The sequence below is a fragment of the Trichechus manatus genome, unplaced genomic scaffold (genome assembly GCF_000243295.1).
Source record: "Trichechus manatus latirostris isolate Lorelei unplaced genomic scaffold, TriManLat1.0 scaffold00181, whole genome shotgun sequence".
NCBI lineage: Eukaryota > Metazoa > Chordata > Mammalia > Sirenia > Trichechidae > Trichechus > Trichechus manatus.
In genome coordinates, this window is record NW_004444117.1 from 3140506 (window position 1) to 3166337 (window position 25832).

The window sequence follows — 25832 nt, forward strand, 5'->3', positions numbered from 1 at the left end:
GGGAGAACCTGAATGACTTTGCAGTGTCCACAGTGCTCAGTTTTACCTCCTGTACTTTGCTTCCATGGGATTCCCTAGTATTCAGTATTCTTCCAACAATTCTCCACTTTACTTAGACAAAATTTGAGTGTTTCTACTCTTGTAACCAAGATATGGCTGCAATGTGAGGCAATGTAATAAAGTAAAGATTTCTAAGTAGTATCTTTCTGGAAAAGAAAAGGAGGCAAACTGATTTTCCACCTAGGTCTATCACATTAAGGCCATTCCTACAGAAGTATTTTGAACAATTTTAAAAGGCAGCTTCTGAAGTCACAGTGCCCTTTAGGGTTCTTGCTTCTGAAACAGTCTTTTCAAATTTTCTTGTCAAAAGTCTTCCCAGTCACGCCACCTCTCTTCTTAAATATCACTCTGTGAACATTACCTTTTGTCCAATGTAAACTTTTTTAACCTCACCCTCTAGGGATTTTCTGTATCAACAAATACTTTTTACTTAAGAGTCAAATATCTACTTCTATTTAGTTGCCTTTATTTCTTCCCTTCTTTCTTTTTTTTTTTTACGCATACCGGTAGGATAATTGTCAGGAGCATGTGGAACAGGAACTCAAGGAATTTGAGCCAGAGATGGTCTCTCTTCAGGAAAAAAATAAAGCTGAACTTCACACCCAAATGGAGCACTGGTAGAGTCCAGACTGTCTCTAAGGTTTAGCTGTTCTTTCTCATCTTTATTCTGAAATTTTATAAAAGTTGCACCAAAAATCAGTTTTCTCTGAATGGAAGTAATATCAATATTTTTCTGTTTTTCCACAGCAGATAGGAAAACAGAAGTCTCTATTTTGATTCTCCTTTACACACATCATTCAGATAGAAATGAAAAACAAACAAAATAACAAAAGATAAGCCAAACTCTGCATCCTAAATTTAATTTGGAGACTACTTCAAAGCACTGACAGGTATGTTGCATTTTCCAAGTGCCTGGTCTTTATGTGGGGAATTCTAGATCAAACAAGGCTTCTGGTACGTGTGTGTGTTTCAGGACAGAGTCATTTTATAACTATAGCAGGGATATAATGATATAGCTATTAATCTTTAATAATGGTTAACTTTAATTCTCTTGGATAAAATACTCAAATAGCAATTACAACTCAATGAAGACATTTTTAATATGGTATCAAATACAAATTCACAGAACTTTTCAGCCATAAGGAGCCCTGGTGGCACGGTAGTTAAGCACTCAGCTGAAAGGTCAGCAGTTTGAACTCACCATCCACTCCAAGGCAGAAAGACATGGCAGTCTGCTTCTGTAAAGATTTATAGCCTTGGAAACCCTATGGGACAGTTCTACTCTGTCCTACAGGGTCGCTATTAGTCGGAATCAACTCGATGGCAACGGGTTTGGTTTGGTTTTTGGTCTTCAGCCACATTTGCAGATAAAAAGTACATGTCTTAAACACTGCTATACTTCCAAGTACATAGTTCAGAGCATGGAACAACTAATATGCATTGCTGAACTGTAATTTGTACAACAAATATGGAATAAAATGTAAAGAACTTTCAAAAAAAGGTAATGGAGTAACAGGACATCTCCAAGCAAAAACATAAACCTCGACCTAAAACTTATTTAAAAACAAAAACAAAAACAAAAACAAAAACCCAACTGGTTGCCGTTGAGTCAATTCCAACCCATAGCAACCCTGTAGAACAGAGTAGAACTGCCCCATAGAGTTTTCAAGGAGCAGCTGGTGGATTAGAACTGCTGACCTTTTGGTTAGCAGCCGTATCACTTAACCACTGCGCCACCAGGGCTCCCTAAACCTTATACTTTATACAAAAATTAATTAAAAGCAGATCATAGACTTAAATGTAAAATGTAAAAACTACAAAAATTTTAGAAAAAAATTGAAAATCTCTGGGATCTAGGTCAGGCAGAGTCTTCATATTTGACTCCAAAAGCACAGTCCATTAAAGGAAAAATTGATAAATTAAACCTCATCAACATTAAAAATTCTGCTCTGCAATACACCGTTAAGAGGTTGAAAACACAAGCTACAAAATAGGAGAAAATATCTGCAAACCACATATCCAAGAAATGACTAGTATCTAGAATATGTAAAGAACTTTCAAAACTCAACAGTAAAAACCAAACAATTCAAGAAGAAAATGAGCAAAAGACATGAACGGACATTTCACTGAAAAGGATATACAGATGGCAAATAAGCACATAAAAACATATTCACATCATTATCCATTAGGGAAAAGTAAATATGAAATGTCACTACATGCCTATCAAAATGACAAACATAAAATACAGTCACATCATCAAATGCTGATGAGGATGTGGGGAACTGGATCAGGCATACACTTCTGGTGGGAATATAAAATGGTACAGCCACTTTGGACAAGAGTATGGCAGTTTATGACAAAACCAAACAAACCAGAAACTGTGCTCTTGAATATTTATCCCAGGGAAATGAAAACTCATGTTCACACATAAATCTGTACATGAATGTTCATAGCAGCTTTATTTGTAATAGCTCAAAAGTGGAAACAACCCAGATGTCCTTCAATGGTTGAATGTAAACAAACTATGGTACGTCCAAACCATGAACACTACTCAACAATAAAAAGGGGCAGACTACTGATATACAAAACAACTTGGATAAATCTTAAAAGAATTATGCTGAGGGAAGAAATCCAAACTCTAGAGGTTAAATACTGTATGACTCCATTTATATAGCATTCTTGAAATGCCAAAATCATAGAGACAGGGAACAGATCAATGGTTATCAGTGGTTGGGGGGAGGGAAAGCTGTGGCTATTGATATAAAAGGATAGCATAAGGAAGGGATCTTTGTGATGAAACTGTTCTGTGTCTTGACTGGTGGTCACACAAATCTACATGTGATAAAACTGCACATAACTAAACACATGCACGCACACACACACACACACAAACGAGTACAAGTAAAACTGGGGAACTATGGTAAGATCAATAGATTGATTCAATGTCTACTTCCTGGTTGCAATACTTAGTATTTTTACGCAAATAACATGCGCCTTCTATGTTTATTTGCCAACATTCATCCCTACCCCACCGTGAGGTATTTTCATAAGCTCTGCTATGCCAATGTTTACATGTTGCTTATGAAAATACCTTACGGTGGGGTAGGGAGGAGCAGTTGACAAATAAACGTAGAATGCATATGTTATTTGCGTAAAAATACGGTAGTTACGCAAGATTTTCCCATTGGGGGAAAATGGCTGAAGGGTCTATGGGAGCTCTCATACTATTTCCTAAGAATGCATGTGAATCTGTAATTATCTCAAAATAAAAAGTAAGGGACTGGTATTCCTGACAAAAATGCATATAACCTGAATCTAATCATGAAGGACATCGACACTAGACCAACTCAAATACAAAAGACCTGGCCTGTGCACTTCAAAAACTTCAATGTCGTGAAACAGATTAAGAGATATGCCAACTGAATGCAACACACAATCAGATACGATCTCGGCCTTTCTTTGCTTTAAAGGACATTACTGAGACAAACTTATAAAATTTGAAAAAGGTCTGCAGATCAGATAATGGTATTTTATCGATGTTAATCTCCTGATTTTGATAATCATACTGTGGTTATGTTAAGAAAAGTTCTTGTTTTTAGAAAACACACACATGAAGCATTTAAGGGTAAGGGGGCATCATGTCTCCAACTCACTCTCAAATAGTTAAAAAAAAAAGTATATATACAGATTAAAAAAGGACATGTGGCAATATGTAACAACTGGAGAATGAGAGTGAAGGAAATACTTTGTACTGTTCTTGCAACTTTTTTGTAAGTCTGAAATTATAAATAACAAACAAACAATTGGTGGTAAGGTCAGCATTTGAACTCGGATCTGTCCCACTAAAATGTTCTTTTCACTAGAATGCTGAAGGATGAAACTTTCAACTCCCCCACAGGGATCTGGATGTACTCTGGGTAAGGAGAGGATGGTGTTATATAAAAATCAGCTTCAAACCACTCTGAGAACAATTCATGTCTCAGTTTCCTACTAGGACTGGGGCCTAATATCTTGCACCTTGCTCCCAGGGTAGATATTTCGTCTATACCACATCAGAGTACAGAACTGAGAGAACCATCATCTCCAGGCCCCCCATGATGGGGCAGCACACTGCCTTTCCTGTGGCTTTATTATTCAACCGCAATTTAACAAGCACTTACTATATACTGGGTAATGGAATTTTAGGGTGGCTCTACCTAGATAGAGCTCTTTTACTGGTATTTACCTCCTTAACAGTCCTCCACTACCTCACTCTTACCTCCACATCTGAGCTTAGACATGACAGAGAATTTGTTTTTAATTAACTTATTTTTTCTTAATAGATTATAGTTAAAAATTCACATGGAAAAAAAATTCACATGAAACAAGTCTGCCTCCAAAAGGGACAGGAGCTGACTGAATGGATATGGGAAATCTGGGGTGGAAAGGAGGAGTGTGCTTTCACATTATAGGGAGAGCAGCTAGGGTCACATAGCAATGTGTATATAAATTTTTGTATGGGAAACTAACTTGAACTGTAAAACTTTCACTTAAAGCACAATTTAAAAAAAAAGTCTGCCTCCCCTAACCACCCAGCTCCCCTCTCCAGAGACAACCAATGTTTCCGGTTTAAAAATGCAACTCTGTGATATTTCTCCAAATCAACAAAATTAGCTAGATCATATGATATTAAGCTATCTACCAGAATATTCCAAGTGATCACTATAACTTTAATAATTTCCCCTTTTAGGCATTTAAAATATCCTTCAAATACTTTTGTAGATATGTTTTCAACAAATTAAAATGACTGAAGGTTAGTAACTTTTTTTTAAATTGAAAAAAAGATGTTTGCAATATGTATGACTAAACAGATGTCTATGAATTATGGCTGTAAGAATCAATTACGATAGAGTATTGGTAGCTCACCTGGTTCCTGTCACGTGCATTTGTGTACCTGATCTTCTGAATGAAGTAGAATATGAGCCATGCTGAAGAAATAATCATCAAAACAATAAAGGATATTGACACGAAGACTAGAGAGCCACGGCTGAAGTTCTTTGGCGGCATACGAGCTCCAACAGCTATTGTCATTTGTACAGAGATGTTTTTCTCCAGATAACTCAAAATATCCTTACCCCTCAATTCTGTAATCATGACAGCAATAATATCTCCAGTGCCTGTAATGTAAAATAAATATGTATACTCAAGTGACATTTAAAATTTATAGAAACATCAAATATGTAAAAATGCTTAGGAAAAAAACTGCAGTTTTTGCTAATGACAAGGTGGGCAGAAACAACTTTTCAAATGTAGTGAAGCTGCAGTGGGTATGCGGCACCAAGCAGGGATACATATTTTGTTGTGCTGTATAGTACTTAAGATTTAAAGAGACTTAAGGCAAAAAACAATTGCAGTGTTAAGAACCATGTTAACCTGTCTTATAACTATTTTTTAAAAAATTATCAAACCAGTCAAATGTCACAACAGACAGTAACATAAAATTATACAGCAATAGAAATGTGATAAACTCGTGGCAGGTTTCCATTGTAAAACCTTTTCTACCTTGAAATGCTCTTCAAAAGTCCCAACTCCCTAAGAAAAGGAGAAAAGCATTGTTATCTACAGCACAAATTGGTACTTTTTGCACTAATAATTCTAAGAGACAATTATGGAGCAACTATTGTGCGTAGAACTAGTGCAAGGAACGGAAAGAAGTACAAGATGCAAAGTTTTATAATATATGGGACAAAGGACAGACAACTGATAATAGAGTTGCAACAGCAAAATGCTAAATGGTGGTACCTTTTATTAACAACATTTGAAACTAACTTTGGTCTTATGTCTAGACCCGACTGGAGTAAGACTCCTTTCTAATTTGCCCCAGAACCTTTCTGGAAGTCAAACCCTTCCTGAGACAGGTCCAAGCGTCAACACCCCAGACTACTTCCAGCTTCTACAATAAAACCAGTGAAAGCCAGAACCTGTATAAAGTGGAAACCCATCAGAGAAAGAAAGCTCAAATATTCTCCACTAAAACGAATGAGAGCAAAGTGGTAAAAAGGTGGGAAACATGCAAGACCCAGAAAAACAAGGTAGTCAATCCTGTTGAGTTGCAGCTCTCACAGGTTTCACTGCAATAGCTGTCCACAGGTTCTGGCATAAACTAAGTTCATTTTAAGGATGTCCTTAAAATTACCCTCCTAGTCACTTTATTCTTTCTCTTACCTAATTTCCAGAAGCAGAAATACGTTAAAGTCAAGTGGCCATCTCTCCCACGGACAGCATGAAATTACAAGACCTTTTCTACTCCACAAAGAGAATAATTTCTCACTTTCCTTTAAGGAAAGAAAGAAGCCTTTCCACCACCAATCTACCTACCAGTGGTCGTCCTTTCAGAGGCAACGTGCAACTTTTACAAGTTGCCTTCTTTAAAGGGCTTCACTGGAAGACTAGGCATCAGGCGAAAGGGAAAAAACATTTTATTTTGGGAAACAGAAAATTATAACCACTTATTCAAATTGTATAAGGTTTGTACATATAATCTAAGTCACCAAAACAAAATAAAGCAAGCAAGCAAACAAAAAACCCAAAACTTGCCCTTTCAAAGGTTTCCTGAATAATACATACTAACACCTGGTTTTGTATGTTTCATTGACCATATTTAGCTAAAAAGGCTATTGCTGTGTCACATGCAGTCAAAAGACCACATGCAACTGAAAAGAAATTCATTAATAAAAGGTGTTTTATGAAAAATGTAACCCCATGGAACATACACCTTTGTATTACCTTATTTAAAATTGTTCCAGCCACTTTACCAGAACAGGAGTTTATCAAAATTGATTAAACATTGAAAAACAAAAAGAAAACTGCAAAATTAAAGCAAGCAATAATGTTAACATCTAATTATTTTTCTGAAATAAGAGCTCTGATCAGTAAGTTAGAGAAAATCATATTTCCATTTAGAAACCTTAGGCTTGTGCTATTGAAATGTTGGTCAACAGGCAATGATCTGTGGTATAACATACCAGGTATGGCTATAAAGTAACTGAGACGGATCCCACAAACTACACATGACAATCAGTCTCATTGCTTTATAATCACACCAGGTACAAACGGTTTTTAGAAATCAGTTCTGAGGCGCCCTCTTGAAGACTCAAGCTGGAAAAGGAGTAGGGAACACTGCACAGGTAGCCAAGAGAGCCAATCTATGTAATTTCACTCATTTTAAGGAACACTAAATGGGCTCCAACTAGTTTCAACTGGAAAGCTGTTTGGGAAAAGAAGTTTAATTGTTTCAACCATCCATTCAACAGTACTTATTGAGCACATACTATGATCAAGGTTCCTTAATGTTCACCTTTCAAAGAAAGTGAAAAATTACCTGCTCTTGATTAAATGAAAACTCCATCTACCCTCAAGAGGGCAAAGGAGAATATAAAAAGCACTAGAGAGAGGGGCCAAACACCGGCATTCTCATCACGCTAGTAAAAAGGGAGCAGACAGAGAAGAGCAACGGGAAAGAAAGGAGGCTAGGACGCTGGTTGAGCAAAACGAAAAACTAACAACTGTAGCAGGTCATCAGAACCCTAATGGATTCTTTACCATTTTAGGTCTTAGACGCCTTAGAGAATCTGAGGACCGCTCCCAGAAGAACATCCACCCCTCAAAAAATTCTGCTGATTTCAGAAGGGGTTCATGAACCTCCTCAGCCCCACCCCTTGAGCCTGTCTGGGTTTGTAGACCCTTAAGGATGCCTCAGATGATTGACTTCTGATTTGTGGAGCCCTAGCCCAACTTCAGGAGGGATAGTAAAGAAAAAAACTAAAGCTTTTGGGTAAGACTAAGGTAAGATCAAGCTGTGATTGATAAGAGTTAAGAATTAGACTGTAATGATGTAACCATTCAACCAAAGATGACAAATATTTGGAACATCCATCCCTGCTCCTACTTCCTAAGCCCTTGGCAAATACTGCTAATCAAGGATATGGCCTCAGAATCCCATACATTTCAGCATGTCAGGCAGCTACTGCAAATTTATCAGAGATGACAATTAATTAAGAAAAAACCTAGGTATTTATGATGCCTGTTTTCAACTATTTCTTTGCAAAACTTTCTCCATTGTGATTCTTAATTAAACCTATGTTTCCACTGCTTGGTTCTGGCTACTTTAATAATTTTATTTTTCCCACTTTATTTTGAAATTTTCAAACTCACAGAACAGTTTAAATAATAGTATGTGAACACTGACGTACTTTTTATTTAGATTGCCAACTAGTAACATTTTGTCACATTTTCCCTTTCTGTATATATTTTTGCTGAACCGAGAGTAGGATGCAAACATAACATTTCATCCTTAAATACTTCAGCATTATCCTCTAAGAACAACATATTCTAAATAATAACAATTTAATTATCATACTCAAGAAATTTAACTCTGACACAACATTGTTCTTTACTATACAGTCCGTATTCAAATATCTCCAACTGTCCTAATACTGATTTTTACAATTTTTTGGCTTTGCTTAGTTATGTATCTGGGATCCAATCAGGGATCGTGGGCATTGTGATTAGCTATCACATCTCATTAGTTTCCTTTAACATAAAATAGTCTCTCAGTCATTTTTTGTCGTTCATGTCATGGCCTTTTTGAAGAGTCCAAGCCAGATGTTCTGAAAATGTCCCTCAATTTATACTGTCTGACTGTCTCCTCATGATTAGATCCAAATTAAACATTTGTGGTAGGAACAGTCCATAGGGGATGCTGTGTCCTCCTCAATCAACTCAGGAAGCACACCTGATCATCATGATGGCAAACTTGAGCACTTGGTTAATCTGGTATCTGCCAGATTTCTCCTGTAAACGTACCCTTTTCTCTTTTTAATTAATGAGTAATCTGTGAGGTGACACTTTCAGACTGTGTGAATATCCAGTTCCCCAAGAAGCTTTCCCTGAATGCTTTCAACATCCATCAATGCTTGCCTGAATCTGTTACTACAGTGGTGTTTGCAAAATGGTGATTTTCTAATGCTATAATTTCTTCTACATTTTGTAAACGGATTCTGTAGCAGAGGCATTACTGTATTTTTCTACTGATCTTTTTTCTCATTTAAAAAAAAAAACAGAATTGCTGCGTAGGCAACTTTTTTGTAAAAGAAAGAACCTCCTGCCCTCAGCAATCTCATTTTTTAATGGGGAAAAAAATACATGGAAAAATATGGTAATCCTGCTATAATTCCTACTACAGCATCAGTTTTGAGGGGCCCAAAGAAGGAACCTCAGAATTAACCTCCTTTAAGCTCTGGAGTCAAAATGTCTAGGCTCAAATCCCAGCATGATACTCAATCTCACTGAACTTCAGTTTCTTCTTTCAAAAAATGAGATACTAGCTGCTGCAGGCCTCATGGCAGACAATTAAGTGCTACAGTTTACTGACCTAATCCTGTTTGAACTATGATTATTTATAGAAACTAAAGGAAGACATTCTGGGGGAGGAAACCAAAAAGTCCCTTCCACAAAATTTTGCAAGTGCCAGTCCCTCTCTTAAATTCCGACCTGCAAGCTAGCTCAGGAAATGCTCAGGTTCATGCTGACCAACAAAATCCTCCCAGCTACAAGAGGATTCAACTTCCAGCTCAGAAAATAAGTCTGCCAGGTGGAAGTGTCAGAAACACCTCCATTCCTGCCTGTCTTCCTTCCACCCCTCCTTGGAGTGAATCTCAGGGCAAGCACAGTTCAGCTGGAAAGCTGGGCAGCTCATATTTTAACCCTAGAAAGGCAGATTTAGGAAGAGCAGATCGGCTCTCTAGGGCAACTGGAAACTGGTGACAGAGGTAGTTTGTTTCACTGCAAACCTACCTGTTTTCTAAGAAAACGACATCCCTATACAAAATGTCATTAAGGTAATGTTTTATACCTTAACAGATGAACTTGTTTGTTAAGTTTATATCACTTGCCAAAGTTTTAAGGAATTTCAAAACCCGAAGAAGACAGATGATTTGAGGGAATTTCCCATAAAAAGAATCCAGGGGGATGCTGTGTTCCCACATTAAGTATCTGCAATGATATTTTTATGACTTCTGGTCAGTTACTACATATGGCTTTAGGGTTATTCACGTAGAATTCAATGCCCTACTTATATGTAGCGCAGAACACCACATACTTCAAATCAAAGAGATTAAAACTGCTTTAAAGCTCTAGAATGACTACTGCTGAGGGAATAATTAGGTATAATTCAGGGATTTTCTATAATACTCCCACAGTCAAGTTACACAGATATGCCTGCTGAGCCCTGGGCTACTTGTGTCTACAATGAATCTGGGGTCCGAGTTCTTTTCATTCTCATTTCCACTGGCTTAGTTTAAGTCTTTATCAAATGCTTATCTACAATACTAATTTCTTCAAAGCTGGTCCTCATTTTTCTCTCCACTGATCCCTTAAAGAACTCAAGGGGAAAAAAAAAAAGATAATCATTGTTTTTTGAAATGAATACAATGATACTTCTAACAGATGTAGACGACAGGTTACAATATCAATTATAGAATTCCTGCTGAGATCTGTCAGGGTGGTTTTCCTATAACATAGACTTGTCATCTCACTCCCTTGTTCAAAAAACCTTTGATATGCCTTTTCTGTCAATTAATAAAGTTCAAACTCTTTCACCTGACATTCAAGGCATTCTGGAAGCCAAACAGGCCTAACGGTAGTTCCTTGATAGTCATGTTACAGTGAACATTCCTTGTTGCCCAAATGAAATTTGTTGGTCAAAGTGAATGAAACAGTGGCTCATGCAATCTAAGTAGAATGGAGGAGTGGAGCTGGGGGAGAATAATTGGGAGAAAATAGAGAGAGTGTCCAAGGAACTGGAACAAAACCAAATTACAGGAGTAGAGGAGAGAAAGGGAAGAAGCTATAGTCATAGGACAGGATACTAGAGTTTGAGACTCAAGAGAGGTAACAATTCTGGGAGATGATGAGGTCCACGGAGTAGTGGAATGGTCTCATGGTATGAGAAAGGAATTTTAGGTTACTGTGTTCACTTTCCACACAAATTCTGAAGTTGCCCAGGATGACGGCAGGACTATGAGCGGATAGGTAAGCGAGGAGTCAAGGCCTTCGATAAATGTGGAGAAGTGAGAGGCAGAGAAGTAAACGACTGTGATAAGGAGGGACATAGGGTGTATAGCATAAGACTTAAAGGTGAGTTTTTGTGGAAGTGTATTGGTTTGAAAGCAGCAGTACTGAATCAAGGAAATGCCAGCACCAGGATGCCTAATCAGCACCCACAAAGGTTCACAACACCGAATAACTAATAATTTTGCTGAAGCACTGAATGTGAATCTCCTGCTATGAGGGTGACATATGGGAATTCAATGTGTAAGCCACTGAGTGATACCACAGCCGCTGACATGAATCCTGAGGATACTGCGCTAGTCTGTCTTAAAAAAGAACAGGGTCTACTAAACCCTCATTCTTTTATTCCTTGGGCAGGAAGCCTGTCAGTGTCACACAAGTAAAACAGAAGGTTAATACCCAGCACTCAAATACCAGTTTTTTTTCCTTCTACAATTTTCTGACCATATGCACTCAAAAAGTCATCTCTAGGTTTGTTTTTTTCCAAGTCATAAAAAGGAGAAATATGGTAAGAGCAAAGAAATGCATGCAAGAGAAAGCTACTTTCTTCCTTCATGTAGAGAGATAGAAAGACAGGTGTGGGGGGAATTATGAAGACAAATCACCAGGCAGCAGAGAGTCACAGAATCTTTTAGTTAAAAGAGTCCTTAGAGGTCATCCAGTTCAACCTTCAACATAATACAGGAACTCCCTACAACAGACCTTTTTTAGGTAGCTGATTCTATCCATAGGTAGTTTTAAGTATTAGAAAGGTCTTCCTTATAACTAAAATCTATATGCTGGAATGCCCATTCACGGCTCCTAGTTCTCTCCTCCTGGAGAAGCACCACTGAATAAATGAACTGTATTTCATTTATTTCTGGTGTAAAACACCATCAATTGTAAGGCACATCATGATTTTACATATCATTAAGAAAAAAAAAATCTTGTCAATAAGTTGTAAGATGCCACTGAATGTAAGAAATGTTCCAACTTCCAACTGTACATTCTAAACTCAATGAAAATTCTTCTTCCACACAACAATCCTTCAGATATTCAATGACATCTTCCCTTGGACCCCATCTCAGTGTCTTCTCCATACTACTTATTCCTTCTGCTTACTACTTATTCCATAGTACTTATTCCAGCTGCTGAGTAGGCAACCTCATGCACAAGAGTGAGCCACAGCGGGGTCTGGGCCATCCCCATGATCAGTTGTGGACTGGACTATTGTGATCCATAGGGTTTTCACTGTCTGATTTTCAGAAGTAGATCGCCAGGCTTTTCTTCCTAGTCCGTCTTAGTGTGGAAGCTCTGCTGAAACCTGTTCAGCATCATAGCAACCTGCAAGCCTCCACTGACAGACAGGTGGTGGCTGTGCATGAGGTGCCCTGGCTGGGAATCAAACCTGGGTCTCTCACACAGTAGGGGAGAATTCTACCACTGAACTACCAATGACTCATAACTATTCCTAGAACCCCAAATTATTCCTTTAAAAAATATTTTTTGAACAATCTAAAACTTTCAGAAAATTGGAAATATCATATAAAAAAACTCTTCCCAGCACCATTTCGAGAGTAAGTTGCCAACAGGATACCCTATTGCTCCTGAATATGTAGTGTGTATCTTCCTACAAACCAAAAACATTTATAACAGAATACTAAAACAAAACCAAACCACTGCTGTCAAGTCAATTCTAACTCATAGCGACTTTACAGGACAGGGCAGAACTGCCTCATAGGATTTTTCAGGGCTGTAAATCTTTACGGAAGCAGACTACCACATCTTTCTCCTGTGGAGTGGCTGGTGGGTGCGAACTGCCGACCTTTTGGTTAGCAGCCTGAGCAACCACTGCACCACCAGGGCTCCTTTATGACAGAATACAACCACCAAAATCAGGAAACGAACACTGACACGTTATCACATCTAATCTCAGACTCTATTCAAGTTTCCCCAACTGTCCCAGGAATGTCTTATAGCAGTCCAGATCAGAGTCACACTTTGCATTCAGTCACCATGTCCCACTGGTCTCAGTTAGGAACAGTGCCTTAGTCTTTACTTGACTTTCATGACCATGACACTTTGGAAGATCACAGATCAGTTATTTTTTAAGAACAGCCTTCCTTGTGGATTTATCTGCTATTTCCTGGTGGCTAGATTCAGGTTGTGCACTTCTGGCAGGAACATCATAGAAGGGATGCTGTATTCTTTTCAGCATGTACTAACCAGGTGGTGCACGGTTTTGATTTGTCCCTTACTGAGGATGCTCACTTTGATCATCTGGTTTAAGTGATGTCCTCCAAGTATTTCCACTACGAAGTTACTCCTTTCCCTTTGTAATTAATAAGTATTTTGTGGGGAGGTACTTTGAGACTATGCAAATATACTGTTCTTTATCAAACTTTCAATTTACTCTTTTATTTTTTCTATTGGTATGGACTTATGGTTCCTATTTTATTCAATGGGTTAAAATAGTTACTATCATCACTCATTCTGACGCTCAAATTACAAATTATTCTTAATAAGACACTGTTTACAGTTTTCCCATCCTGTCCTTTTTGGACATCCGTTTTTCAATGTCCTTATTAAAATAATAAAGTAAGTACTGAAAACAATACTTCCTATATCAAGGGTAGTATGAAACTAACCTCTCCTACATCTGAATGTTCACAGGGATATAACCTAAGTCTTCAGTATTCTTTAGCAGCCATGGCAAACAACAGTGTACACTGAGCTCACATCACTGAAGGTTCCCAGGAGTTCTTCACTTGAACTGTTACTTAAACCGGGTCTCCACTAACCCTTACGAATAATTTTTTGAACCCATTTGCAGGTCAACTTAATGATTACTTTCTTCTTGTTAAAATCTGTGTTTCAAGATCCACCTCCCTTGTTTTGTGTCATTTTCAGTAAGATATGTACATTTATGCTTTCTTACAAGGTTTTGATAAAGTAGTTTTAAGTGAGTGGAGAAAGAAAGGTTAAGTACAGAGTCAGGCATTCCAACCAGTTAGATTTAAGCTGGGAGAAAAACTGTCTACAATAGCTTTCACGCCAAGCACCAGAACTCTAAAAGCCTTCAAATCTGTGACTTATGTTTAAGAATTTATAAGTATGAAAGTTCAGTGAACTGAAAAATTAAGTAAATGGATGGCAGAGGAAGAAGATAGGTTTATCACTGTTGGAGCAGGAGGTTACAGATAAGCTGGGGGAGAAGCTAGAGTGATCCACGTGGTAACGGATTAGAATTGGAGACATCATTATGAATGCAGGTTTAAATTAATATATGGATATGGATGGTTATATAGAGAAATACTTACAGATATGAACATATATATATGGGTTAGTATACCCACGTTATTTCCTTGCTCTGTCAGCTAAGAGTGTAGAAGTAATGACACCCCAGCAGGAAAAAGCATGTCTAGTGCCCAGATTTTCATTTCTAATACTATTCTCCAATGAAAGGAAACCAGGGTGCCTTGGAGAAATGGCTGATTTTAAAACTGGCGCAGGAAATACACAAGATGAACCAAAAACATCTTATAGCACCAGAAAGTAAAGAAGTGCTCAAAACCAAAAACCAAACACACACAATGATGGGAGTATATAAAAGGGTACAGGGGCCAACTGAAAGAGCTCCCAATGGCCAAAGCTGAAATAATTTGAGCAACAAAATAAAGTGTATTATAACCCAAAGTAGAAAATAAATATTCATGAGTCCACAGTGACATAAATAAACAATAATAAACAGAAAAGATAAATCTCTCATGCAGAAAAATCCCAAATAATTTATGTAGATACTCCACCCTCAAGGAGATGGAATGTTAACTCCCCACTCCTCAAGTGTGGGCTGAGCATAGTGACTTCCTTCCAAAAAGTCACTTTTTGTCATGGAAAGGAAGAAGAAAGAGTAACTTTACAGTGGAGAAATATCACAAACACTAATCCAACTAGATGATCAAAGTCTGTATCAACAGTGAAAACTCACGTCTTACACAACAGTATATACTCTGGATAAGATGTGATGAGAATGACATTCTAACTCGTGTGGTCTTCCTCCCCAAAAATCCGTATCCCCAGTCTAATTATGAGAAAAACAACAAACAAATCCCATTTTGAATATAGTCTACAAAATACCCAATCAGTACTCCTCAAAACTGTCAAGACCATTGAAAAGAAAGTCTGAAAAACTCTTCACAGCAAAGAGGAGCCTAAGGAGACACGATGACTAAATGTAATGTGGAATACTGGATGAGATTCTGGAACATAAAAAAGGCCATCAGGTAAAAACTAAGGAATCTAAGTATGGACTTCAGTTAATAATAATGTATCAATATCAGTTCAGTAGCTGTAACAAATATACCATGATAATGTAAAATGTTAGTAACAGAGGAAACTGCATGTTGGGTGTAGGGGAACTCTCTGTATTCACAATTTTTCTGTAAACCTAAAACTACTCTAAAAAATAAGGTTTTTTTTTTCCTAAAGACTCACAAAAGGGAGCAACGATTCACAGAAAAAAATGAAGGCTAGAAAACACAGGAACGACACTTATGAAGCACTGAAACAAAAATACTGTCAACCTAGGATTCTGTATCTGTCTTTGATAACTGCTGATGAATAAAGATTTTTTCAGATAAATAAATGAGATAATTCATCACCAGCAGATCTAAGATTAAGAGAAATAAAGGAAAAACTAAGAACTTATAGAAAATTCTTAAACCATCAGCATTTATTTTTTTAAAGCTATTTTTATTTTTCAAAAGCTACAGCTTAAGGATTTCAGTTTTAGATATTTTTTGGTATTTATTTTTAAAACATTACAAATACCAGCAGGTCACCCATGGCAGACAGGTTTCAGCAGGGCTTCCAGAGTAAGAAAAGACTTAGAAGCAGGATCTGGCAACCTATTTCTGAAAAAATCTGTCAGTGATGTGGGGTTGTTAACCAATGTCATAAAACAATATGTGTACTGTTTAATGAGAAACTATTTGTTCTTCAAACTTTCATCTAAAGTACAATTAAAAAAAATTTAAAAAAAAAAAAAATGGTCAGTGAAAACCTTATGAATAGTAGCGGAACACTGTCTGTTATGGTGCCGGAAGATGAGCCCCTCAGGTTAGAAGGCACTGAAAATATGATTGGGGAAGAGCTGCCTCCTCAAAGTAGAGTTGACCTTAATGATGTGGATAGAGTAAAGCTTTCCAAGCCTTCATTTGCTGAGGTGGCACAACTCAAAATGAGAAGAAACAGCTGTAAGTAAGAATCGAAACGTGGAATGTACGAAGTAGGAAACAAGGAAAAATGGAAGTTGTCAAAAATGAAATGGAATGCTTGAAGATGGATATCCAGGGCATCAGTGAGCTGAAATGGACTGGCAGTGGTCATTCTGAATCAGACAATAATATGGTCTACTATGTTAGGAATAACAAATTGAAGAGGAATGGTGCCGCATTCATTGTCAGAAATAACATTTCAAAATCTATCCTGAAGCACAACACTGTCAGTGATAGGATAATATTCATATGCCTACAAGAAAGACCAGTTAATATGACTATTTATTCAAATTTATGCACCAACCACTAAGGCTAAAGATGAAAAAATTGAAGATTTTTACCAATTTCTGCAGTCTGAAATTGATCAAACACGCAATTAGGACACATTGATAATTACTGGTTACTGGAATGTGAAAGTTGGAAACAAAGAAGCACCAGTAGTTGGAAAATAATGGCCTTGGTGATAGAAACAATGCTGGAGATTGCATGATAGAATTTTGCAGGACCAACGACTTACTCATTGCAAATACCTTTGCAACAACATAATCAGCCACTATACACATGGACCTCGCCAAACGAATACACAGGAATCAAATCAACTACATCTGTGGAAAGAGACGATGGAGAAGCTCAGTATCATCAGTTAGAACAAGGCCAGAGCTGACTATGGAACAGACCATCAACTGCTCATATGCAAGTTCAAGCTGAAGCTGAAGAAAACCAGAACAAGTCCACAAGAGCCAAAGTACGACCTTGAGTACATCCCATCTGAATTTAGAGACCATCTCAAGAACAGAACTGACGCATTGAACACTAATGACCAAAGACCAGACGAGTTCTGTGGGATGATAACGAAGACATTATACATTAAGAAAGCAAAAGGTCACTAAAAAGAAAAAAAAAATGGACGTGAGACTCTGAAACTTGCTCTTAAACGAAGAGTAGCTAAAGTGAAAGGAAGAAATGATTAAATAAAAGAGCTGAACAGAAGATTTCAAAGGGCAGCTTGAGAAGACAAAGTAGAGTATTATAATGAAATATGCAAAGACCTGGAGTTAAAAAACCAAAAGAGGAGACCACAGCTCAGCATTTCTCAAGCTGAAATAACTGAACAAAAATTCAAGCCTTGAGTTGCAATACTGAAGGATTCCATGGGCAAAATATTGAACACAGGAAGCATCAAAAGAAGATGGAAGGAATATGGAGTCACTACCAAAAAGAATTAGTTGATATTCAACCATTTCAGGAGGTAGCATATAATCAAGAACCGATGGTACTGAAGGAAGAAGTCCAAGCTTCACTGAAAGCACTGGCAAAAAATAAGGCTCCAGGAATTGACAGACTACCAATTGAGATGTTTCAAAAAACGGATGTAGCACTGGAAGCGCTCACTTGTCTATACCAAGAAATGTGGAAGAAAGCTACCTGGCCAACCGACTGAAGGGATCTATATATAGGTCTATTAGAAAGAAAGGTGATTTGACAGAATGTGGAGATTATTGAATATCATTAATATCACATGCAAGTAAAATTATGCTGAAGATAATTCAAAAAACAGTTGCAGCAGTACATTGACAGGTAACTGCCAGAAATTTAAGCTGGATTCAGAAGAGGACTTGGAATGAGAGATATCACTGTTGATGTCTGATGGGTCTGATGGATCTTGGCTGAAAGCAGAGAATACAAGAAAGATGTTTACCTCCATTTTCTTGACTATGCAAAGGCATTTGACTGTGTGGATCACAGCAAATTATGGATAACATTGTAAAGAATGGGAATTCCAGAACACTTAATCGTGCTCATGAGGAACCTGTACAAAGACGAAGAGACAGTCGTTTGAACATAACAAGGGGATACTACATGGTTTAAAGTCAGGAAAGGTGGTGCCAGGGTTGTATCCTTTTACTATACTTATTCAATCTCTATGCTTAGCAAATAATCCAAAAAACTGGACTATCTGAAGAAAAACGCAGCTTCAGGATTAGAAGAACATTCATTAACAACCTGCAATATGCAGATGATATAACCTTGCCTGCTGAAAGCGAAGAGGACTTGAAGCACTTACTGAAGAAGATCAAAGACTACAGCCTTCAGTGTGGATTATACCTCAACATAAAGAAAACAAAAATACTCAAAATTGAACAATAAGCAACATCATAATAAACAAAGACTGAAGCTGTTAAGGATTTCATCTTACTTGGATCCACAATCAACGCCCATGGAAGCAGCAGTCAAAAAGTCAAATGACTTACTGCCTCGGGCAAATCTGCTGCAAAAGACCTCTTCTAAAGTGTTAAAAAGCAAAGATGTCACCTTGAGTACTAAGGCACCTGACCCAAGCCATGGTATTTTCAATTGTCTCATATAGACGTGAAAGCTGGACAATGAACAAGGAGGACCGAAGAATTGATGCCTTTGAATTATGGTGTTGGTGAAGAATATTGAATATACCACGGACTGCCAAAAGAATGAACAAACCTGGCTTGGAAGAAGTGCAGCCAGAATGCTCCTTAGAAGTGAGAATGACGAGACTTCACCTCACGTACTCTGGACATGTTAGCAGGACGGACCAGTCCCTGGAGGACATCATGGTTGGTAAAGGGTCAGCAAAAAAGAGGAAGACCCTTAAGGAGATGGACTGACAGAGTGGCTACAATAAAAGGCTCAAACATAGCAACGACTGTGAGGATGGTACAGAATCAGGCAGCATTCTGTTCTGCTGTACACAGGGTTACTATTAGTTGGAACCGACTCGACAGCACCTACCAACAAGTAACAACAAAATTTTTAAAAATGTATGCATCACATGGAAGACATAGGAGAAATAACTGCAAACACAAGCAAAAAGTTACATACAATTTAAACTCATACTTCTTGCCATAGCAGTACATTTAACTGCAGGTTCCATCTTTTCTGCAGTAATTAAATTCATACTAAATTAGAAGCTAAAAAACTTTAAACAGTAAAACAATAGTATATGCTATTATTCATTTTCTTGATGGGTTTTTAGAAAAAAAATCAAAGATACACATCGGCCCAAATTATTGACATTTAAAGACATTTTGCAATCTTTGTGATTTATCTTTACCAGTTTTCATAAAGTTTGATTTTTTTTATATTCACAAAGTAATTTTTCTATATTTCACCAAGTGAGATATTTCTCTATCGTTAGAGGTAAACAGATTTTTTTTAAAAAACAATGTGATGAAAAAAAGTTGAAGGTCCATCCAATTAATTTCATTCAACAGCCAAAGGAATTAAGAAGCATTTGATATTGCTGACTGATATAAAGACTGAAAAGCAACATTATTATTAGTTTTCATGTATTTCTAAACTATCACATCTTCCTTGTAACAATGGTGACTCTTACAGCTGACATAGATAAAACTGTAAAGAGTTTTCCAATCTGACAATGATTTAACACAATTTAAGACTGCTAACAGTGAAGTCTATATAAATTTTTAAAAGCCAGGAAAATGAGTCCTTAATTTTCAGACAAATGTGCATTGTTTTAAACTCTCCAAGAGCCCATAACGTCCCCTTTTTACTACCACATATCCGCTATCTACATTACGAAGAACTCTTTCTGCTAACTAGAGGTAACAAGTCAAGCCATAAATGGAGCGGCCTTTCCTGCCAATGATGTCATGGACACTGCAGGGGAAAGATGTCCTTCAGTCACCAAATGAAGGGCATTTATCAGAAAAGCACGACCGAGCTCTTGAAACACCACTGACAAAGGAAACAGAATGTTTACGCTTAAAAATGTGAAAATTTTAAATCAGTTATAAAATATATACTTAAATGGAAAGAAAAGCTTAATAATAAAACTATCTTAAAGCAATCATTTTAATGCAACACCTATGTATTTTGTTCAAAGCATTTTGCTGACCTCTGCAGAGAACAGAAGGATAAGTAAGATCAAACCTTAAGTTAAAGAAGCTGGTAGTCCTTTCCCTACTGCCAGGCAAGCATGCAAATAATGGTAATATAAAAGGGAAAGGGCATTACTGTCACAGAGGTACAGAAAGGGCTCTGAAGAATTCAGGGCCTTGGACTGTAAACTCACTTAGGGCAGTGATCAGGTTTATTTCCGACTCTTAACAGCTCACATTATAATGCCTAGCACAGAGAGGTGCTAATCCAAAGTTCTTTTGATAAAAGGGAGACTAGAACCGACATGGCAGAAGGGGAGGGCGAAACTCCTGGAATCAGTATCCTTACAAGCACCATGAGTACTTTTGATGCAAGGGCCCATAACTCCACAGCCCTGCCCTGCAGGTGAGAAGGGTATCTGTGGAGGAAATGTGCAGCAGTAAGCACCTTAATGATTCAGGAAGGTAAGGGGTTCTCAATGAATACAGATTTTCTCTAGAGTACAAATAAAAACCAAAGAGTAGAGTGCTATGACATAGAAAATTAGAAGAATCAAGTCAAGGAATGCCTGTTTGAAAAGGTGAGAGCCAGAGAAGGCTTCTGATGATAAGTATGCTAAATCTGTGCTACTGACTCTGTGCTTCATCCCATTCTAAGGGGGCAGCAGGCTTCCATCTAGCACAGCTCGGCTAGACTTAAACCGATCTTTCTCTGTCCACCGTCTCTCTGACCCTGAACAAGGAGATTACTGTCGATAACACTGGTGGGCCTCATCTAATCAGTCAAAAGCTATGAAAGCAAAAACTGAGGTTTCCCCAAAAAGAAGGAATTCTGCCTCAAGACTGCAGCACTAACTCCTGCCTGAGTTTCCAGCCTGCTGGCTCGCTCTACAAATTTCAGACTTATCACAATCATGTGAGCCAATTCTTTTAAATAAATTTTTATGTATTTTCATATCCATATCCTATTGGTTGTTTCTCTGTAATCCTAATTGATGGAGCATACTCTACTAATTTTAAAGCAAAATAAGTGTGTTTGTTTTTACATTTTTCTTACCCACCTTTTTATATCATTCTATCCTTATATAGTATTTTAATTTCTACTCTGAATACTTACAGGCATGCAACTCAAAACTGTTTCAGTTTAGGAATATTATTTTTGTGTTCTTCTGAACTTTGGTCTGCACTGACATTTTTAAAAAAACAGCTTTAATAAATAAAGTTCATCTTTTCTAAGTGTACAGTTTGGTGATTTTAGTAAATGTATAGAGACATGCAACCATCATCACAACTCAGTTTTAAACATTTCCATCACCCTCAAAAGTTCCCTCACGCCCATTAGCAGTTAATCTCCATGCCCGGTTTCAGCCCTCCACCCACTAACCTACTTTCTGTCTCTATAAATTTAACTTTCATATAAGTAGAAACATACAATATCTAGCCTTTTGTTCTAGCTTCTTTCACTTACTATGATGCTTCTGAGGTTTATCCATGTTGAAGCATGTATCAGTTAATTCCATTTAATTACTAAACAGTAGTTCACTGTAAGGACATACCACATTCTGTTTATCCATTACACAGTTCACAGACATCTGAGTTGTTTCCACTGTTTGGCTATTATGAATAATGCTGCTATGAACATTTGTGCACATGTCTTTGTGTGGGCATACGTTTTCATTTCTCTTGGGTAGATTCTTAGGAGTTGAACTGCTGGGTTATATGGTAAATTTGTTTAACTATTTAAGAAACTGCCGAACTGTTTCCAAATTGGTGACACCATTTCACATTCCTACTAGCAATACATGAGCACTACAACCTACGAATATGTCTCTCCATTAATCTGGATGTTTTTTAATTTCTCTCAGCAATGTTCGCAGTTTCCAGTGTACAAGTTTTGTGCACTTCTTCTGTTAAAATTACTCCTTATATTTATCCTTAAGTGTTTTATTCTTTTTGACATTATTGTGAATAGAACTGTTTTATTTCATTTTTAGAATGTTCACTGCTAGTGTATAGACATACAGTTGGTTTTTGTGTAATGATCTTGTGTCCTGCATCCCTTCTAAACTCACTCATTAGCAGCTCTACTAGCTTTTTTTAATGGATTTCATCAGATTTATCTACATAACATAATTTGTGGATAATGACAGCTTTACTTCTTCCTTTCCAATCTGGATGCCTTTTCTTTCTTTTTCTTGCCTGCTTGCAAAAGCTAACACCTCAAGTACAATGTTGAATAGAAGGGGCAAGTGGGGACATCTTTGGCTAGTTCCCGATCTTAGGGAAAAAGCAGTTACTCTTTCCCGATGAAGTACAATGTTACCTGTGAGTTTTTCAAAGATGCCCTTTATCAGGTTGAAGACGTTTCCTTTTATTCCTAATTTATTGAGAGTTTTTTTTTTTTTTAATCATCGAAGGGTATTGGATTTTGTCCAATGCTTTCTCTGCATCTACAGAATTGATGATGTGGTCTCTTGTCATTTTTCCTATTGAACTGATTTTCAGATGTTAAAACCACCTTGCCCTCCTGTGATAAATCCCTCTTGGTCATGGGTATAATCCATTTTTTATACTGCTGGATTCTATTTGCTAATATTTGTTAAAGGATTTTTGCGTCTTTGTTCATGAGAGCTATTGCTATATAGTTTTCTTGTACATCTTCGTTTCGCTTTGATATTAGAGTAATGCTGGCCTCACAGACAACTATGCTTTTTCACAAATAACACACTCACGTGAATAATGCACCCACACATATAACACGGGGCATAGTGTACTTACAAAAATAGCAGGGAGGGGTGCGAGGTTGGCAAAAAACATAAACCCTTGAGTTATCCGCGTAAAAATATGCTAAGTTGGGAAATGTTCTGTTTTCTGAAACAGTTTGTGAAGAATTGGCATAATTTCTTCTTAAATATTTGATAGACTTCACCAGTGAAGCTATCTGGGTTTAAGTTTTTCTTTATGGGAAAATTTTTAATTACTAATTCAATTTCTTGTTATAGGTTTAAACAGATTTTCTACTTCCTCTTGAGTCAGTTTTGCTAATTTGTGTCTTTTTAGGAATTTGTTAATTCATCTAAATTGTCTAATTTGTTGGTGTACAGAAAAGAGTTAACATAGCAGGTCTGAACTGCTATCCTTTGAAAGGCCTGCTTACAAGTCTGGCCCTTGGCTGGCATCTGAGAACTTGGATTTTCAGAGGGTTCCAACTATTAACTGGTTAAGAGTGGCTCACTATACTTAACTGTTTATACAACCAATATGGTTTATTCTGAATACCTGCTTTCCTCTGGGAGTCTGGAATGTGGGTACATGCCAGGTAGAGGGTGCCTATGTGATCAGCCCCCAGTAAAAACCGAGGCCACTGAGTCTCTAATGAGCTTTCATGGTTCGCTGTATTTCACACATGTTGTCACAACCCCGTGCTGGGGGAATTAAGCAAGTCCTGTATGATTCCACTGGGAGGGGACTCTGAAGAGTTATGACTGTTTTCCCCAGACTTCACTCCATCACACCTTTCTCCTTTACTGATTTTGCTTTGCATCCTTTTGCAGTAATAAATCATATCTGTGAGTCCTCTTAGAGAATCATCAAACTTGGGGGTGTGTATAACACAGTTGGCATAAAGGGGTTTATAATATTCCTCTGAAATCCTTTTAATTTCTATAGAGTCAGTAGTGATAGCCCCATATCCTCCCTCTTTTATTTGTGATTTTGGTAATTTGCGTCTTCTTTGTCGTTTTTTTTTGCACAGTCTAGCTAAAGGTTTGTCAATTTTGTTAATCTTTCCAAAGAACCAACTTTTTTTCCCCCCTATTATTTTGTCTTGTGTTTCTTTGATTACTCCTCTAACCTATATCACCTCCTTTGTTATGATTTTTTGGGAACTTAGTTTGCTCCTCTTTTCCTAGTTTCTTAAGGTGAAAGTGTAGGTTATTGACTTGAGATCTTTGTTTTCTGATTTAAATATTTAAGTTATACATTTTCCTCTAGGTACTGCTTTAGTGGCATCCCACAAATTCTGATAACGCTGTTTTCTCATTTTCATTCAGTTCAAAATATTTTTTAAATTTCCTTGTGATTTCTTTCTTTGACCTACGTGTTATTTAGAAGCGTGTTGCTTAATTTCAAATACTTGGGGATTTCTCAGACTTCTTGATTGATTTCTCTAACAAACTCCACTGTGGTTGGAAAAAATACGTTGTATGATTTCAAGCTCTTCAACTTTATTCAGACTCATTTTATTCTCTGGCATATGATCTACCCTGGAGAATGTTGCACGTTTAATTGAAACAAATGTGTATTCTGCAATTGTTGGATGGAATGTTCTACATAATGTTGATTAGATCGAGTTGGTTGATAGTGCTATTCAAACTTCTGTATCCTTGTTAATTTTCTATCTAGTTGTTCTATCAATTAAGAGTAGGGTACTGAAATCTGCAACTGTAATTGTTGAAGGTCTACTTGTTCTTCCAAATTTGTCAGTTTTTGCTTCATACACTTTTTGTGTTTGATATACTGACCATTTACCATTAAGAAATGTCCCTCTTTAATAATATTTGTCTTTACATTTATTTTGCCTGTTACTAATATAGCTACTCTAGCTCACTCTTGATTACTATTTGCATGGTTTATCTTTTTCCATTCTTTCACTTTAACCCTATTTTTGTCTTTGAATCTAAGGTGTATCTCTTGTAGACAGCACACAATTGGATCTTGCTTTTATAGTCACTCTAACAATCTCTGTCTCTTGACTGGGGTGTTTAGAACATGTGATACAATTATAGTTACGGTTGGATTTACATTTGCCACTTTGCTATTTGTTTTCTATATGTCTCCTGTCTTTTTTATTCTTCTGTTCCCCTTTGATTCCTTCTTTTGCATTATATATTTTTTAGTATACCACTTAAATTGCTTTGTTGATTTTTTCCCATTTTTTAATTTTGCTATTGTTGTTGAGAATATATACAGCAAAACATACACCAATTCAACAGTTTCTACATGTACAATTTAGTGACACTGATTACATTCTTCGAGTTGTGTAAATATTCTCATCCTCCTTTTCTGAGCTGTTCCTCCCTCATTAAGAAACTCACTGCCCCTTAAGGTTCCTATCTAATCTTTCAAGTTGCTATTGTCAATCTGATCCCATACAGATAGTTCTTAAAAGAGCATAATGCTCAAGGCAGACCTTTTTTACTAGTTAAGCTAAACTACTGTTTGGTTTTAAGATGAGTTCAGGGGATATTTTTGGTTCAAAGTTTAAAGATTATGTCAGAATAGTTTCAAAGGATCATCCACTTTCCAGGGCTCCAGAAAGTCTAGAGTCCATGAGAATTTTAACTTCTGTTCTGCATTTTCCCCCTTTTGATGAGAATTCGTCTATGGAATCTTTGATCAAAATGTTCGGTAGTGGGAGAGTTCCAGCAAAATGGCGCTCTAGGCAGAAGCACCACACCGTCCCTCCACAGCAAAGATCCGAAAAACTAAGCCGAACAGAGAATACAACAATCCTGAAACCCTAAAACATCAA

General features: G+C 37.2%; 1 protein-coding gene across 1 annotated transcript in view; it reads right to left on the reverse strand.

The window, feature by feature from the left end:
- Positions 1 to 25832, reverse strand: part of RNF130 (ring finger protein 130) — a 132128-nt gene that overhangs the window by 62270 nt on the left and 44026 nt on the right. The window contains exon 4 of the mRNA XM_004387185.2: positions 4966 to 5216. Within this exon, the coding sequence (XP_004387242.2) occupies positions 4966 to 5216 (251 nt within the window). The remainder of the gene's footprint in view (positions 1 to 4965; positions 5217 to 25832) is intronic.